Here is a 17,248-nt window from a genome sequence, read left to right as displayed (position 1 = left end):
TTTGAATTAATAGATTTTTCACTAACATTTTTTGTTTGATATATGATATGATTTGGTTTTTTGGGGAAAGGATAGAAGTCTTTTTGTTTGTCTTTTGTAAATTAATTATATGTAAAGAAGGAAAAACTTTCACACTTAATTATTCGATACTATCTTTTATGTTATAATAAATAATAAAGATATGTCAATATATATATTTAAAGAAAAACACAAACTAGATCTTAATCAAATATATAAATTAACTTATTCATTTTATATTAAAAAATAAATAAATAAATATTGACTAAGTCTTTCTTTCCGTTCCTTTGAAATTGTTAATATTACTAAGAAATATTATGTTTATTTTTTTATTTCCTTTATCCCAGATATTAAAAAACATTATTTAGTCATTAGATAGTATTATATCATCAATATTAAGGAGAAGCACTAATATTTGGAATTTTATTATTTTTATTCTCGTTATTACGGAGCCCAACAGAGGGAATTTTAGTAAAACAAAAAGAATAAGCGTGGCAGTGTCACATAAACTAATACAGAACAATTTTTTAATCGCTTATCATCTAAGAATTGAATATTCACACATAAATACAATGAATGGTGTGACTAATCAAATAATTTTTTTTTCCTTTTAATTAATTACGTCTTTTCGTAAAAAGACAAAGAGTGAATAACGGAACGTATTTGAGACGCTAAATATATCTATGAAGTTGGCACAGTTTTTAATTTCAAAAACACTCGCATCGACAAACTCGGCACAGCGCTTCCGCTCTAACGGGAACTGTTCCCCTCAAAATAAAAGCGCTACCGGTGTTGTGGGATACCGCCAAGTTTCTCACTCTCTTATCTGAAAATGTAACTTTTTACGATAAATAATTTTTATATCTTCCTGATTTCGGTATTTCGCATTCGTACCCTTAATTTCTGCCACTGCTACAATTATCGCCCTCCTCTCTCCGCACCGCCCTCTCCAAACTAAATTTAATTCATATGAGAAGGATACATTAGTAACATACTAAATATTAAATACAATGATAAGGGAGCAACGCTTCTGATATTACTAGCTATTTCACATCACTTCACATTCTACTTTTTTTTAGAAACGACAGCCACTCGTTCTCCCTTAATTGATGACATAATAAATAAAATAAATCTCATCGATTTTAATGGACTTGCCTTATGTGGTCTTCCATTAATCCGATACGTCACAGAATAAAGTAAATGATACTTTCTCTTATCTTGCATAATGAAAAAAACAAACTTAACTAAGTGGCAATACGCCTCTTCCAATACATCCTGGAAGAACGGACTTTTAATTATTGAGTAATATCATTTTACTATATTTAAATATCATATATGATCCTACTTTTTTAACATTATTGATAACATGTTTAAAAACTATTCATGGAAATACAGATGAATAATTATTATTAACGTTCAATGTAAAATGATTAACTTTTAACTATTTAATAATGCGAAATATATGTATTATATATTGTAACTTAGATAGTAATTAATAGGGATAAAGATTTTCGTAATGATAGTAAAAATTGGGGCAGTATTAATAAGAATATTTTAACCTTTACTTTATTTTATAGCTGTATCTACATCTAATGGATTCTTATTATGAGTGTGACCATTATTGTTATTACTACTTGATCTTGGTTCCATTTGTAATGATAGTCTATACTGTTCTTCAATATGTGGTACAGATTCAATGGATGTTTCGATCATATTTTGAATTTCGTCCATACGTTTTAATTTATAATGAACTTTCTTATAACTTAAAATTTCTTCAATTATATCAACAATTTTATTTCTTTTACTGAAATTAATAACATCTTTACTACCATGAATGAAATCTGCATTACCTGCATTTGTAAACGTTAAGTCAGATAAATAAACACCAAAAAATGGAACACATGCAACATCTTTAACAGATCTTAATAAACCTCTATATTTAATAAAATTTTTCTTGGAATCCATTAAACTATTCAATTTTTTCAAAATATCTCTATCCTCAACTAATATTACATCCCATGTCTTTTTCAATCTATAAATTGGTGAAGAATATAATGCAGAGACAATAGCTGTCATAGATGAAAAATTATTCAACTCTTTACAATGCTGTGCAACATGAATGAAAAACTGAATATATTTACAACGCTTCTTAACATCAGAATGTTTCACAATAGTTGATGAGACAAAATTCGTTAATGTATTAGCATTTGTAATAAATTTAGTAATATTTCTTGAACCTCCCATATCACAATACTTGTTGCCCCAGACTCTATCTAAACATTCAAACAGTGTCATTCGGGAATATAAATCATGTTCAAGGATAGTTAATTGTGTAGCATAACTATATGGATCAACATCCAATAATTTCAATTTCTTCATTCTAAATAGTGTTGTCCTACTTTGAGACAATCCCAATTTATTACTAACATTAACCACTGATCCCTTTGGTGTGGTTACATTTTGACTAATATTACTTCTACTCTGTTTATCTGAAGAATCATCAATCTTGTTCGGATTCATTAGGACCTCATGTACTTTTTGTAAAAGATCATCAGAACCTGGTATATTTTCACTAATGGCATAATTAACAAAATTTTCAACTGATGATAAGCCATCTTCATAATATTGAGAACTCCAATATTGTTGTAAAAAGATCTTCATAATATTAATAACACGACACTTTATCGGATTCAATTTTTTTTCAATCCAAATATTGTACTCATCAAAACCTAAACCTTCAGGTGGGTACAAGTTATACCTGTATATTAATGCATAAAAGAACTCTTTCGTGGTAAATATACTTCTAAAAGTAATTAATAAAGCCACATTAAATGAAGGATCAATTAATTCGTGACTAGTTAAATGTTCAATTAAAGCTTCTTTGGTCCCACCTCTCACTTTGCCCTTAGAATCATATACAAGGAAATGCACATGATCTGACTGTAAAAACCAAGGTACGTCCTGGTTTTCTATACCACCAATGGAGGTTATAATATTCCTATTTTTCACACCGGCATATACATCAGCATCTTCAGAGCTCGTATCCATCAGACTTTCATCATTATCTGATTTACCGCGGGTGTAGAAATCATCCTCATCATCGTCAGAATTGAATTCAGAAGCATACTCAAACCATTTTTCTTGTTCACCTTTTAATAATTCGGTAGTCAAATTATTTTTCATCATTCTTGCTGCATAATTTAGCAGATTTTCCCTCTCCTCAATCAATTGTTCAACAATCAGACAGGCGGCATCCATACAATCAATATAAGCCTCACAAGCTTCAACGAACTCTTCTGATGTATTTAGAAATTCAATGTTATTAAATTCTACATCTTGTTCTACCAAATGCTTATACAGGTGCATGGACTGTTTTTCTATCTTTTTCATGTTCTTGTTTAACGTAATTCTTTCTAGAAGTTTTGGTTCGTTGAAATCAATCTTATAATTGGACTTCATCGATGAGAATATATACGGATCATCTAGAGTAGTCTGCTGGGTTGCAATAATTAATCTTATCAGAACATCATGGAATGCCTGCTTCACATCATAGAATTCAGTAATAATAGTTGATATTGATGACATCGCATGTCTTAAAAATTCTTCACTTTCAACATCAAGTACCTTTGGAGGACATTTTATCAACCTCTTTAAATTAATGAAGATTGTCAAATCCAAATTTTCTAACATGTCAATTAATTGGGTATTTTCGTTTAATTGTTCATACGTTCTTGAATTAATCTCTAGATTACGACTTTTTGTCTTAGGCTGATTAATAAAATTCTCAGCATCTGTTTTAAAATTTAGACTCAATTTATCGTTTATACTAGTACTGATTCTTCTCATCGCAGTATATGTTTCTGTGCTTAATGGGTATTTAATCTTTCTTTTCGATATTTTAGCCTTTGATGAATTTTTACCTGCATTTGATAATTTTTTATTTATGCTTAAAGTTAATGAAGAGGTAATATCTGTCATAGAATTTGATGTAGACGTATGCCCAGAATTCAATTTAGTTTCTGAAATAGGCAAACCAGATGCAAGTGCAATAGCTGCAGCCATCTTGGGTGGCATTTTTGGAGTTGCCAGAGGTAATGATTCAGAGATCGAAGGTTTTTGATTTTCATTACCAGGCCCAGCTACATCGCTACTTGAGAACTCATTCTTTGGTGTCACAGTAGATGGCACAGAATTAGTAGTTTCTTTATTAAACATAGATAACGAAGAAGAGAAATTGGATGAACCTCCTAACGGAGAATTCAAAATTGATGAACTATTACTTTCTGAAGGATAAATGAATGAAGCAAATGGATTAGTCCATGAGCCACCATTGAACGAACCTTTAAAGAACCTTGGTGAAAATTGAGGCAATATATGTGACTCATTAGTTAATACAGAGTTCTGCAATAAATGATGTAGTAGATGTATATTCTTCATGAATCTTAAAAATTCTTGATCGATATTCTCAAAAATGATACGTAATGATACACTGGAATCGTGATCAACACTATCCAAATAGCGTGCAACATTATGTTTTGTATTATTATTTCCTACACCCTTATTAGGAATATCATGTCCAGAGTTTATATTTGAATCGTAGCTAATTCTCCCATTACTCATAGAGTCATCTCGAATAGATGATGTCGAAATATTTCTCAATTCAGCACGAGAAATCCTTTCATGGGAGATATCATATAAATCTTTTGCGTTTAAATTTATCTTGGATGGAATTAATGTCTCAGTAGTACTAGTACTGGCATTCCTATCGGAATTCATTGGGGTATCAGTCACAATTGATTTATTCTTGGTTTTATCGTCTAAAGAACGATCGATTGAATAAGAATCATCATTATTATTACCAGTTGGTAAATATTTCCCAAGGGAAGGCTTTGACGCTACTAATGCATTAGAATCACTTGGAACTGGAGTACTATGAATTTGCAAACGAGACGATGAATCAAAATATATCATTGAGTTTATATTGATTTTTGACAAAGATGATATTAAGGATTTCAAAATTCTTTTCACATCTCTATTGCACATCTTTAATTTAATTTCTTGTTGGATCAATCTACAGGATATTTGAGTAAAAATTGCTAAGTTTGACATCATATTAAAAAATTTAAAAAAATTGAATCTATCAATCTTCAAAAACATTTTATGAGCTATCTTAGTGAAATGCAATGTTAAATCTTCTAATTCTAACCAAGTTTTAATATCCTTTGAGTGATGATAAAACAAGTCATTTTTTGCTAAAATAGCTTGACGATATAACGGTTCATTTTGTGCTTGTTTCAAATCTGTATTGGACTTCGATGGCCGACTCAGGCTATCATCATTGTCTGTGGATAATGCTGATTTTTTTCTTAAATTTTCTTTGAAATCCCCTGTTGTACTACTTGCTAATGAACCGGTCATCGAAGAAGTTTTACTCTTATCAGTTTGTGTGTTTACAGTCTGACTTTGAGGGTTTGTAGATATTCGTCTAGCACTTAAATTTATAAGATGATCATCAGTTGGGAAACCAAAACTCGTGGCTGAATCCATGTTTGATGGTTTCAATGCTATGCTTGAATCTGTATTTGTCATTGATACCATGGGTAACTCTGAACAATATATGTTTAACTCCTTATTATAATATATTAATTTATCTGATGTTCCAGTGGTCGATTGCAAAGGTACAGGACTCCAAGTAGATATTGTCGGCCTATGGAGACTATTAATTAACATTTCTACTTCTTCTAATGACAATACTGTTACGTCTTCTGATGAAGGTTTACTTGTGGAACTTGAACTGCTATTTCTCATACTAACTCTTGACTGTTTCCTCGTAGGAGGGAACACTACATGGTTTGCACTAGTATTAGGCTGTAGTGGGTCTACTTGTCCCACATCAGTAACTGAACTATTTCGTAGCGAATGGTTATTATTCATCACTAATGGAACTGTTTTATTTGGAAACGACAGATTGAAACTGTTCTTTCTACTTTTACTCCTTATCTTATTGGACGGAGATGGAAGTCCCAACATTCCATTATTACTATTACTATTATTATTACTATTATTATTATTACTACTACTACCATTCGTATTAGAATTACTCATTAATAAATTATCTCCAGTAGTATAACTAGAACGTCTGGAATTCTTTGTCGATGTTGATGTAGATTTCTTAAAGTGACCAAATAAATCATTAAATGGACGTACATAAGTCTGAGGAAACCAGCCTCTTGTGACTTTACTATTATTCGATCCATCCATTATGAAACCATCCCACCAACCGGAACTCGTCTTATTTAAAACATATATCGTTTCGCCAGGTTGGAATGACAATTTAATGTTACTCGAGGCACCATTAGCGGTAGTTTTGTATTGATATACAGCCACCACTATATCTATAGGACGCACTTGCGTAGGGGTGATTGTACTAGTACTATCATCATTATTACTACTGTTATTCTCTGAAGTAGCAGATTTATTTGAAGACGTATAATCATTTTTCTTGGTTGACATTGCTATTGTTGATTCTTGATTTGACATTACTATGAAGTATCTAAAATTTCTATTCTTTCCAATATAATATCTCTTTCAAAATGTCCTCCCTACCACTTTAAGGTCCCAAAAAAAAAAAAATAAATAATATGGTATGATAGAGCACAAAGTTCGAAAATATAAATATATTCGATAGTATTGATGCTCTCCTTTGTATGTATCAAAGGAATAGTATTCTCAGGTTTCTATACCCCTTTCAATTCAAAAAAAAAAATTAAATAATAAAACTCTTAACGCTGGTGTGGGCGTGTGTATTAAAAATTAAAATTAGAAATAAATATTAGATCAAATGGAAACAAACTAACTACTAGTTTTTAGAAAATTGATTGACCTATGGATATCTCTTAAACACTAACTGTAAACGATATGTATACTTAATTCTATACAGATGATTAAAAATAAATAAATGAAAATATCGAATATAGAATGGTTTCTTTAAAAATTCTTTAAAATTCGAAGTGACCTTCTAACTTCGAATAATAAATAATGGTTCTCACTATAATTTATTTTCAAAATTAACTATGGGTTCCTGTCCCAGTTTCTTCACACTGCAACCTTCCTTATTTTTTTTTCCAACTTTCCCCTGTCAATGGTTCCCCCATTTGACGATATCTAACGTATAAAATAATACATATAATTATTTTTTTGCTGTTTTTGCCATCTGCATCCCTTCGTGCGTAGTGTGTATGGCATGCACAGCACGCGTATTATGCACTGTAAAAGATAAAGAAAGAGAGTGACAAATATTTTATTTTGATTTTGTTTTTGCCTGGTGTAGTTTGGTCAGTAAATAGGCCGTACCAACCTGTTAATAAATACACATACCACACATACAAAATTAAATTGTAGCGCATTGAAAAATTCGACTAGGCTATAATAACAAATGGATGGGTTAACGACGAAAGACAATGAATGATAAAATTATTATGCGAGGAATTTGAACATCTTGATTCCATTTGGTTTCGAGGTTTAGGTTTCCAATTTTTGCTGACAATGCCCCGTATAAGAAGGTAGAAACAAATAGTTAGCACATGTCCTTTTTTATAGTTATTATTGTTAGTGCTATTGTAATCATAAAAATACATATCTTTTTATAAATTGAGGTAACTTGTCATATGACGCATGAGGTAATAGAGAGACTTGCAGATAGAGAGTACCTGCTTTTCATCCTTATGTATGTGTCATCAAATATTAGAAGAGTGAATTGTCACTTCATATATAGTTGTTTGTTTTTATAATTTACATCAAATATATTAATTATAGACACATATTATATTTATATAAATATATATACACATATATAAAACTACACATATACAAAAGAAAAATAACAACTAAAAGAAGGGAGGAAAAAAAAAAGTATAAATAATATAGTGATAATTCTCCCATAAATTCCAAGAAAGCAAATAAAACAACATAAAATTAGCAGAAAGAGGTAGGAAACGAAACAAATATATTAGTATTATTATTAATTAATTATAATAGGTTAAATGCAAAGCTAACGTGACTAACAACTGTGGAAGGAGGTGAAGTTAAATGGGAGGTACAACATTATTTGATTAATTAGTTCAATGATCATTAAAAAAATGTTGAATTATTGTTATGACTCTCTTTGAAAAATCTTCTTCAGTTCGTGACATGATTTTCGTTACAATGTTTTGTTCATGTTTATATTTATCAATAATTTCTTTTGATAATTCTAAAGCTATATCATAACCATTATGGCAATTTTCTTCCAAAATTTTATAAGATTTATTTAACAAATCAATTGTTCCTGCTTTCAATAAACTAAAATTATATTCAATAGTATTACCATCATAAGGTATGGCCACCTTATTATCAAAATCTACAATAAATTTCCCATTTGGCATTAAATGATCTCTAGAATGTTCATCACCAGTGAAAAACTTAATTTTATCATAACAGAATGTAGGTACAGCTGGTGAATCAGACAGTAAATAGACTGTAAAACATGATATACCCACTACGGAAACTATTATAATAAAGGCTAGCAAACATGCCATAGTTTGATCGCTCAGAGAGCCTAAAAATTGAAGAGAATCGTTATTTAGTTTCTCATACCATACTAGTTGATTCTTTTCATTACCTTCTTCCTTTATTGTTTTTTCTCTCCTTAGTAAATAATTCTGCGTCTTATTATCTTCTTTCTTTTCAATCCTAAAATTGCCAGTCCATTTATAGATTGGTTTTTCACTTAACTTAGTTGTAATAGAATCCTTGACATTAGGGGTCGAAGGGATATTCATATATGATGAAGATAATAATGAATCAGGTACTTTAACTTCTTCTTTTACCGGAAATGATGACGATCCATACTTTCCATATCCCGTATTCTCTGGTGTCCAGAAACTTTTCTTTCCCATAGTATCTGTTAGAAGATAACTAGAACTTAATTTTTTTTCACCATTTGAATTATTTGAACCAGGACTTAATGGAATTCCAAAATATGAATTAAGTTCACTCATTGAATCATTTTTAGTTTCCTTACTTGATGGTATAGTATCCTTATTGATTTTGCAAACTAAAAAGGGACTCATCTCCTTCTGTGAAGCTGTTTCAGATAGTACGTCAGATTCCTCTTCAATATCGATATCCTTCACCGATATATTTTGTTCAGAATCGTCAGAAGAGAATGAAGATGAAGAGCCATCCGAGGAAGAAGCATCCGAGGAAGCACCTAGAGATGAGGATGAAAATGATATGATACCAGATGGCATACTTCCATTACTATTATTATCTTCATCTTCATCACTACCATCTTCATTATCATCATCATCTTCATTATCATCATCATCTTCATTATCATTATCATCACAAAGATCATAATTTCCCCCAATTTCTAATTTTTTATTTTCTAGATCTTGTTCTAACATTTCAATATCCAAAGAGGAACCAACGTCCTTTTCTTGTTGTTTATTCATAGGACCTCTATCTTTTGTAACCAAGCTCATCATAAAATGTATGTATTTCTATCTGTAAGTTCTTTGTAAATATCTTTCTCTATTTCAGTAACTCTGTAATTTCAGCTGATATACCACTTTAAAAAATACAATACAATACAATACAATACAATTATATTCGAAAAAGGAAGTAAGATATTAAATTATTATTATAAATATCAGTATTTTCACAGAACCACTTTAACTAACAAATATAATATATTTATAATTCTTGTTTAAAGGTATTAAAAGAAACTGATATCACAAATGTTAGATATAAAATCATATAACCCCCCTGCCAAATACATATATATAAATCAAAAAAAAAAAATTATTAAGATGAACCACTAAGATGAAATCGTTAAGCACATGCACACAAATATTAAGTTTATTAGCTGTCCCTGATTTCTCTTTCCCCTCCAAAAAAATAGTAGAAAGAACTTACATATATCTATAACTATATCTATATCTATATTCTGCCTCTTCTCTCTCTCTATTTTTGTATTGAGGGTAGTCACATACAAAATTAAAGAGAAATACCATTCTCTCTTTTTTTTTGAAGAATGATATAAACCCCTAATTTTACCACATATAATATATATATATAAACAAGATCGCCATATACGTTGGGCGGTAAGAATTTTTATATGCACATAGAATATATGTTTCACTTAAATATGCTTAGTCAATTCATACTTAAAGTAACTTCATTGATGAGTTTAAACGTATCATATGACTAATCTGATATTAAAATAATTGCATATATATATATATATATATAATTTCTCCAGTTGATATCCATATCTATATATGTCAAAATCCTACCCCATCGTTACCTTTCAAATATAAACACAATGTACTCCCATCCCAAAACAAAAAAAAACGTCGGAGTATTTTCGCTTTTCGATGAAACGAACGGCGGAATACTCAAATTAACAATCAACCTATCAAATAAAATATTACCGACTGTAATTATTATTTATATCTGCAAGTTTATCACTCTCTCAAGTCAACCCACACCTCACATTGTGTCTTTCCCACTCTATCAATTAATTATTTTGACGGCGCGAAATTCCCCTAACCTCTCGCAAAAACAAAAAAATTAGCAATTTAAAAAATCTATTATTCTGTTTAATCTCCGTTCGTTACCCTCTCGGTATTTTTAATGACTTTTCAATATTTTAGTCTCTCTTTTTTAGCGGCGAAAGTAAATAAATAAATTAAAAGGAGAAGCAAAAAAATCTTAGCCGGGGGATTGCAAACAGAGAAACGCAGACAAACCAGGGAAACAAAAAAATTACATATATTGTTTCAAGCGAATAGTTTTCCACCAAAGGACAAGAAGAAGAATCAAGCGAAAAAAATAAATAAAAATTAGAATACTGATAGTACTAATACTAATAAGATATCTTAATTCATTTTAAGAATTATATGCATAACTCGGAAAAGTCTTTCACAAGAACATACACATATATATCTACAAGATTCTTCATAATAAGTGACTTTTAATTAAGATCAACTACTGTCCAAGAACGAATAACACCTGTACATATTTAGGGATATACCTATTCTAGAAAGATAGTGCATCATTTTACTTCACCTTTTTCCCTTATTTTTCGTTTATTCCTGTTAATATAATAACCACTATAAGTTTACTCACTTTTTGATTTAATTCAATTCATTCGAATAGCAATCTAATACACCAAAAAAAAATAGAAGACTAAAAGATAAAATTACATATAAATACATCGCTTTAATGTTTCCTCGTTTTATTGCTAGACAAAGTTCTTTAAGTTTTAGATCCGTTCCTTCTAGGAGTATAGCATTCCTAAACAATGGTTCTCGTATTCGTGGTCTTAAAAGAGATCCTGCATCATATATGAAGAATCCAAATGGTTTAGAATATAATTCAATAAATAAAATAATTTGTCAAGATAAAGTACGTTCAATTTTAGAATTTGATAAATATAATATTCAATTATCTGATGAAATTATTTTACAATGCTTAACACATAAATCATTTGCTCATGGTAAAGTACCATATAATGAAAAATTATATTTGTTAGGTGCTCAATTTTTAAAATTACGTACTTCAATACATTCTTTAAAAAATGGTAATAGTTCCAATCCAATTAATGGCATGCATTTTACAAATCTTGGTGAAATGTCAAATAAAACTTTAAGTTCAAAACAAAATATTACAAACTTAATTAAAAATGCTGGAATTGATGATATAATCTTTTGGAAAATGAGAGATCCAACTGGAACTTCAAAACTTAATGGTGAAGATCGTGTTATTCATACTGTATTAAATTCTTTAATTGGTGCTATTTTAACAACAAATGGTTCACAAACAGCAACTAAATATGTTGACGATTTTTTATTAAATAAAGATAATAAATTATCACTTATAAATAGTGCTACGCAATGATTTCATTAAATCAATTAAAAAAAACAAACAAAGGTAAAAAAGATAAAGATAATACTACTGCTACTGTTATATAGTATCAACGCAAAATAACACCAGTTAATGGAAACTATTATACATTCACAAACACATATTTAATAACCAGTACTAAAAAAACAAAATAAACGCACATAAGATATAGGAAATTAATCTCCCCTGTGTCTGTACCAATATATAATTCTTTATTTTTATACTGTAAATATAATCAAAACAAAAGAAAGAATTTCATACAAATTTAATTTATTATTATTAAATATTTTTATTCCCGCTATACCTGTTACACAACGAGAAAAGGTAGTGAAATGTCTTTATATGCACAAATAACAATGTCAAATATATTTATATAGATATATATTATAGACCTCTGAAAATAACAACCATAAAAATTGTCCTGTATTTATGTTATTTCAATTTCATTTGTTGAATTACAAACTACTGTCAACTATTTCACCTTAGTTGATTTTTCACTTGGCATCATCCTCAATCCTAAACTGTTGTTATTACCAAAATTTTTAATTTTGTCAGCAAATCTTTTTGCAGATTTTTTTGAGGATTTGGTGGTGTTTGGTGAAACTGCTACAGGTTTACCATTATTGTTATCTATCTTTTCATGTTTATGATCTACCTTTTTTTTATTATTTTTCCATTTTACTGAGGAAGACTTGGAGTTTTTACGAGACCCAATTGATGTAGATGCTGATTTTGCTCCGGCAGAATTTGTGGATGATGAAATGGATGCGTTTCTTGAAACACTGTGATTAGTTTGAGTAATATTATTTTGATTGCAATTATTTTGCAATAATGTTGGTGTCTTATTAAAATCAAAACTATCTTGACGGGATTCACGGAGAACATTTGTACCTTTAGAAGCAGATCTGCTAGGATTTCTGCATGGCGCTACCATTTCATTATCAGACTGTTTAGATTTCCTAAACGATGATCTCTTCGATCTTCGTTTACTTCCATTCCTGACAGGTGTTTTAGTCTTTGATGGGGTTAACTGATAATCAACCTTGTGATTTTTTAAATTTCTTGCTAATTTCAACGGTTTTGCAGCAACTTCAATTTTATCAGTTTCTTTAGTATTATGATTCAAAAGATCTTTGGTAAAACTAAAAGTGGAACCTGGTGTATTGTTGACTCCAGATAAGATCGATGTTTGAAACAAGTCTGTATTTGTCTTAAGTTTGGTCATCTTGATTAAATTACAAAATGAAAATGAGATATCGGCAATTGCCGCATGCACTGTTAATTTAGGTAAAAGGCTACCGTACATCGAATAATAACGTACTGTGGTAATAGCTTGGGAGATTGCAGCTTTAAGGAGAATAAGTTCCTGCTTAAATATTGGAATATCAACCAATGTAATGATTTGGGAACAAACCTTCGATATTTGGAAAACGATTTTAAACAAAGTAGTATCCGGGGATGATTCGTCATCATTCTTATCAGACGCTGGTATATGTTCCGGGTCACTTATGACCTTGTAGAAGTAATTAATCGTATCATGGAATTTTTCAGCCATATGAACAGGGATATACCCTAGGTCATTATCAACATACTGCTCCATCTTATCCATATTCAAACTATCAATTGATAAGTAAGCCAGTGCTGTTGTATTATTCTGTTTCATCTTTGAGATGTACAGTTCTTGTTTCAATTTCTTATTTTCTTCCAACAAGGATTCATATGTTCCATTATTTGCGGTTGTCTTAATAAAGTTTATGTCCTGTGTAGTAGAAGAATTGTCTTTCGTCTCAATGTCCACAATACTACGTTGATCCATTTTTGTAGGCGACTCATCCTCATCATCATCAGACCAATCAATCGATGCCTTAATTGGAACCACATGGGATGTTTGAAAAAATGGATCAGATTTACTAATATCATTAGGAGTATCAGTAGTAACTGCAGACTGCAGCACCATATCATCTACATTTACTTGGGAATTATCTGGTTTTAGAATATCAGATTCAGAAGGTGAATTACTTAGAGAATCTGGAATAACCGCCACATCTATCGTTTCTTCAATTTCATCTACTGAGGGATCCTTCAACTCATCATTTGGGTTAATTTCTAGGTCATTAATTGTTTTAGGAGTAATTGAATCTAAATCTGACATATTAAAACTGGAAACTAAGGTCCCCTCAGCCTCCTTTTGATCTACATAATCTGATTTCAGAATTTTATCCATTCCTCTCAATTCGATTTCTGAAATTAAATCATTGACCAACTCATCAAATCGAACCTCATTCAATGCAGCCAATTTCTTTCTCGCATTATTACGTTTATCAACTGCCTCCTTTTCTCCTTCTTTTAATGTAATTGATTGGGAATCTTCCTCAGCAACACGTCTATCAAGTTCATCATTTACGTCCAAATTCAATTCATAAAATTGTCTAGTTGATAAACTTGATAACTTTGATCTTGCCTTTTCGGCACGTTTAGTTCTTTTGCTGTTCGTTAACTGAGCATGACCTGTGATCTCTATAAAATTTCTTAATTTCGAATAATATTTACATATCTCATCTCTGTATTTAGCATCACGAGTAGGCATATTTTGTATTATTTTGTATTTTATTGCAGTCAAATATGTTATTTATATTATTATTTTTTATTAGATTATATTAGTTCTTCTTTAAAAATAAGTATGAATGGCTGCTATATTCTTCAATTGGAGTGGTATTTATCTAGTCTAGAAATTCCCATGTAAACTTTTGTTTCAGAGTTTAATAAAATTATACCTCAAATATGAGAAACATCGATGTATTTTTCTTTGTAAACTTCTCTTTACGCGTCGCGAGTATCGTTTCTTATTTTGGTAAATTCGTGATGTATACAAATAAATTTATATAGTTACCTGGAGTTAAGCATAACAAACTTAGACAATACGTTTCTGTAAGTTACTTAAGATAATAGCATATTAGATTAGCATATATCAATATATCCTTATATAAGAGATGTTGGTTATTTTATTTTACTTTTTTTTTTGAATTTAATGTGTAAGGGGCGGGGTTCTTGAGAATTATGGATTTCACCTTAGGAAACCTTTCTTCTTTGGTTGAGCAGGTGAAGATTGTGCTTGACTCTGTATAGACATTTCAAGTTGATGTTTCTTTTCTTCTAATGCCTTCAATTGTTTTGTTAATTTGTCCTTCATTTCTTTATGTCTAGCAAATAATTCTGTTTCTGATTTTTGTAATTTCTTTTCCTTTTCCGATACCTTCAATTGGAAGACGTTCTTCATCTCTGCCTCCAATTTCGCTAACTTAGCTTCATGCAATTTCTTTTCTTCCTCTTGTCTCATATTTGGATCGAATTCCTTGAATACAGAATTATCTTGTTTAATACCTAAATTAATTAATTTTTCTGATCTATAATTTTCATATAAAACATTGTTTGTTCTTTCATGTAATTCTTCCAAATATTGTTTAATTAATAGATCACGTAATAATATGAAATCAGATTGAGATTCATTCTCAACTTCAATGATACCCCATGGATATTCACGACCTCTAATAGTTTTTTCTGGATTGGTTGGGTCAGTGACAAAATCATTAGAACCTACTACAGCATAAGGTAAACTTTCATATAATTTATTAGCAACATCAATAGTTTCTTTATCATCCAATTTATAAACTGGAGGTTTAAAAGTTTGAATATTTCTTTCAACAAATTGTTTGTTGATTCTTTCCTTAAATCTAATAATTTCCTCATCTGTTAAGATATCTGATTTAGCAATAACTGGAATTAAATTACATTTTTCATGAATCATTGAACAAAATTCCAAATCAATTTGTTTTAACCAATGTGCAGTTGGTTCAATGAAGTATAAACAAGCATGAATTCTATTATCATCGTTCAAGTTTCTATTAATTTTATTTTCGGAATCTAAATATTGATCATATCTTGAATTAATTTCTTTAATGATTGGTTCCCAAGCATTAGTGTTATCAATAGCATCACCAAACCCTGGTGCATCGACTACTGTCAATTTCAATCTTACTCCGTTTTCTTCAATTGTCTTAGTGATGGTTTCAATCTTAACATTCGAATGTAAACCTTCGTCAGTTTCATTACCATGTTCATCCTCATTAGCAAGATCTAATGGTTTTTCAGGTATTATATTGTTATTATCCTTAATATCAAAATTTTCGTTAAATAAAGAATTAATTAAAGTAGTCTTACCAATACCACCTTTACCAACACATAATAAATTCAAAGAGAATCCATTCTTAATAGATTTTCTATGCCATTGTTTTGGTAAATTAGCAAAACCAACATAACCATTAATTTGACGATTAATAATTTTTATATCCGGTTGATCTGGTAAGATTTGACCTTCATTTAATTTCATTGAATTCATTTGATTATTCATATCTAAATCTAAAGCTTGTGTAGTTGGTAATTCATTTTCTTGTTCAGTTTTAATTTGTGGTTCGACATTGTCACCAGATTGACTTTCAATTTCATTAGATTCCATACTTGAAGCAGTTTTTGGAATTGGAGGAAATGGAACACCTGCAACTTCTTCTTCTTCTTTCTTAATCGAAGCGTTAGAAGCTTGTGAAGTCATATTTTTTGTTTTGCTTTGTTTTCTTCGAACTTAACTTAAGGAGAGTAATGTATCTCTAAACAATTAATAGAAAGAAAGAAAGAGATATATTTCAACTAAAATTACTTTGAATCAATAATAAAACAGTCGTAAAATGAAAAACAAGACAGAAGGAATATTTTAAAATTAATAATCTCTATTCTGGTAATATAGGGATAAAGAATAAATGTAATTGTTTACAAGATCAAATTGTTTTTTCTTAAAAAAACTAATAATAATAACAAATAATATTATTTATTGTATGGGCAAAGTTTTGTTTTCCCTCTAATTTATTTTTATTTTTCTTTGATTCAAGACATCCACTAACAAAATTTGAAACGAAAATTTTGTCCTTCTTTTTGTTTTGTTACGTTTTCCAAATGTATATTGCGAGTGTTCAAAGGATCGCGTTGTCTTTTCTCCTTCATAATAATATCTCTTCGCTCTTCTATATATAAAAATTGAGTAAGATATATTCGCGTTTCTCTTATTCTTGCCAGATAGAAATTTTGTATAGTGATTATTACGGCGTACATTTTTATCAAATCCCGAACTTTGTAGATATATATATTTTGGACCGCCTTTTTTATGACGCCCTACATTTCAATACTGCACGTCTTCGAATATAATTTCACGAAATTGAGGATATCTCTTCGC

General features: G+C 29.9%; 5 protein-coding genes across 5 annotated transcripts; 1 reads left to right on the top strand and 4 right to left on the bottom strand.

Moving 5' to 3' along the window:
* Positions 1-1,584: 1,584 nt before the first annotated feature.
* CDC25 (Ras family guanine nucleotide exchange factor CDC25) lies at positions 1,585-6,558 on the bottom strand (the record flags this gene model as incomplete). Its single annotated transcript, XM_041549114.1, has 1 exon — positions 1,585-6,558. One exon carries the CDS (start codon positions 6,556-6,558, stop codon positions 1,585-1,587), a length of 4,974 nt encoding a protein of 1,657 aa, XP_041405048.1.
* Positions 6,559-8,138: 1,580 nt separating this feature from the next.
* On the bottom strand, positions 8,139-9,542 carry KABA2_02S09548 (uncharacterized protein; the record flags this gene model as incomplete). The annotated part of the gene is made up of 1 exon (XM_041549113.1): positions 8,139-9,542. One exon carries the CDS (start codon positions 9,540-9,542, stop codon positions 8,139-8,141), a length of 1,404 nt encoding a protein of 467 aa, XP_041405047.1.
* Positions 9,543-11,286: 1,744 nt separating this feature from the next.
* MRPL15 (mitochondrial 54S ribosomal protein mL57) lies at positions 11,287-11,961 on the top strand (the record flags this gene model as incomplete). Its single annotated transcript, XM_041549112.1, has 1 exon — positions 11,287-11,961. One exon carries the CDS (start codon positions 11,287-11,289, stop codon positions 11,959-11,961), a length of 675 nt encoding a protein of 224 aa, XP_041405046.1.
* Positions 11,962-12,439: 478 nt separating this feature from the next.
* On the bottom strand, positions 12,440-14,554 carry SPH1 (Sph1p; the record flags this gene model as incomplete). Its single annotated transcript, XM_041549111.1, has 1 exon — positions 12,440-14,554. One exon carries the CDS (start codon positions 14,552-14,554, stop codon positions 12,440-12,442), a length of 2,115 nt encoding a protein of 704 aa, XP_041405045.1.
* Positions 14,555-15,031: 477 nt separating this feature from the next.
* On the bottom strand, positions 15,032-16,573 carry CDC3 (septin CDC3; the record flags this gene model as incomplete). The annotated part of the gene is made up of 1 exon (XM_041549110.1): positions 15,032-16,573. The coding sequence occupies one exon, from the start codon at positions 16,571-16,573 to the stop codon at positions 15,032-15,034; it is 1,542 nt and encodes a 513-aa protein (XP_041405044.1).
* Between the last annotated feature and the right edge of the window lie 675 nt (positions 16,574-17,248).

The sequence above is a fragment of the Maudiozyma barnettii genome (genome assembly GCF_903064755.1).
Source record: "Maudiozyma barnettii strain CLIB 1767 genome assembly, contig: KABA2_02, whole genome shotgun sequence".
Lineage (NCBI taxonomy): Eukaryota > Fungi > Ascomycota > Saccharomycetes > Saccharomycetales > Saccharomycetaceae > Maudiozyma > Maudiozyma barnettii.
This window is presented reverse-complemented; position numbering and strand designations above follow the sequence as displayed.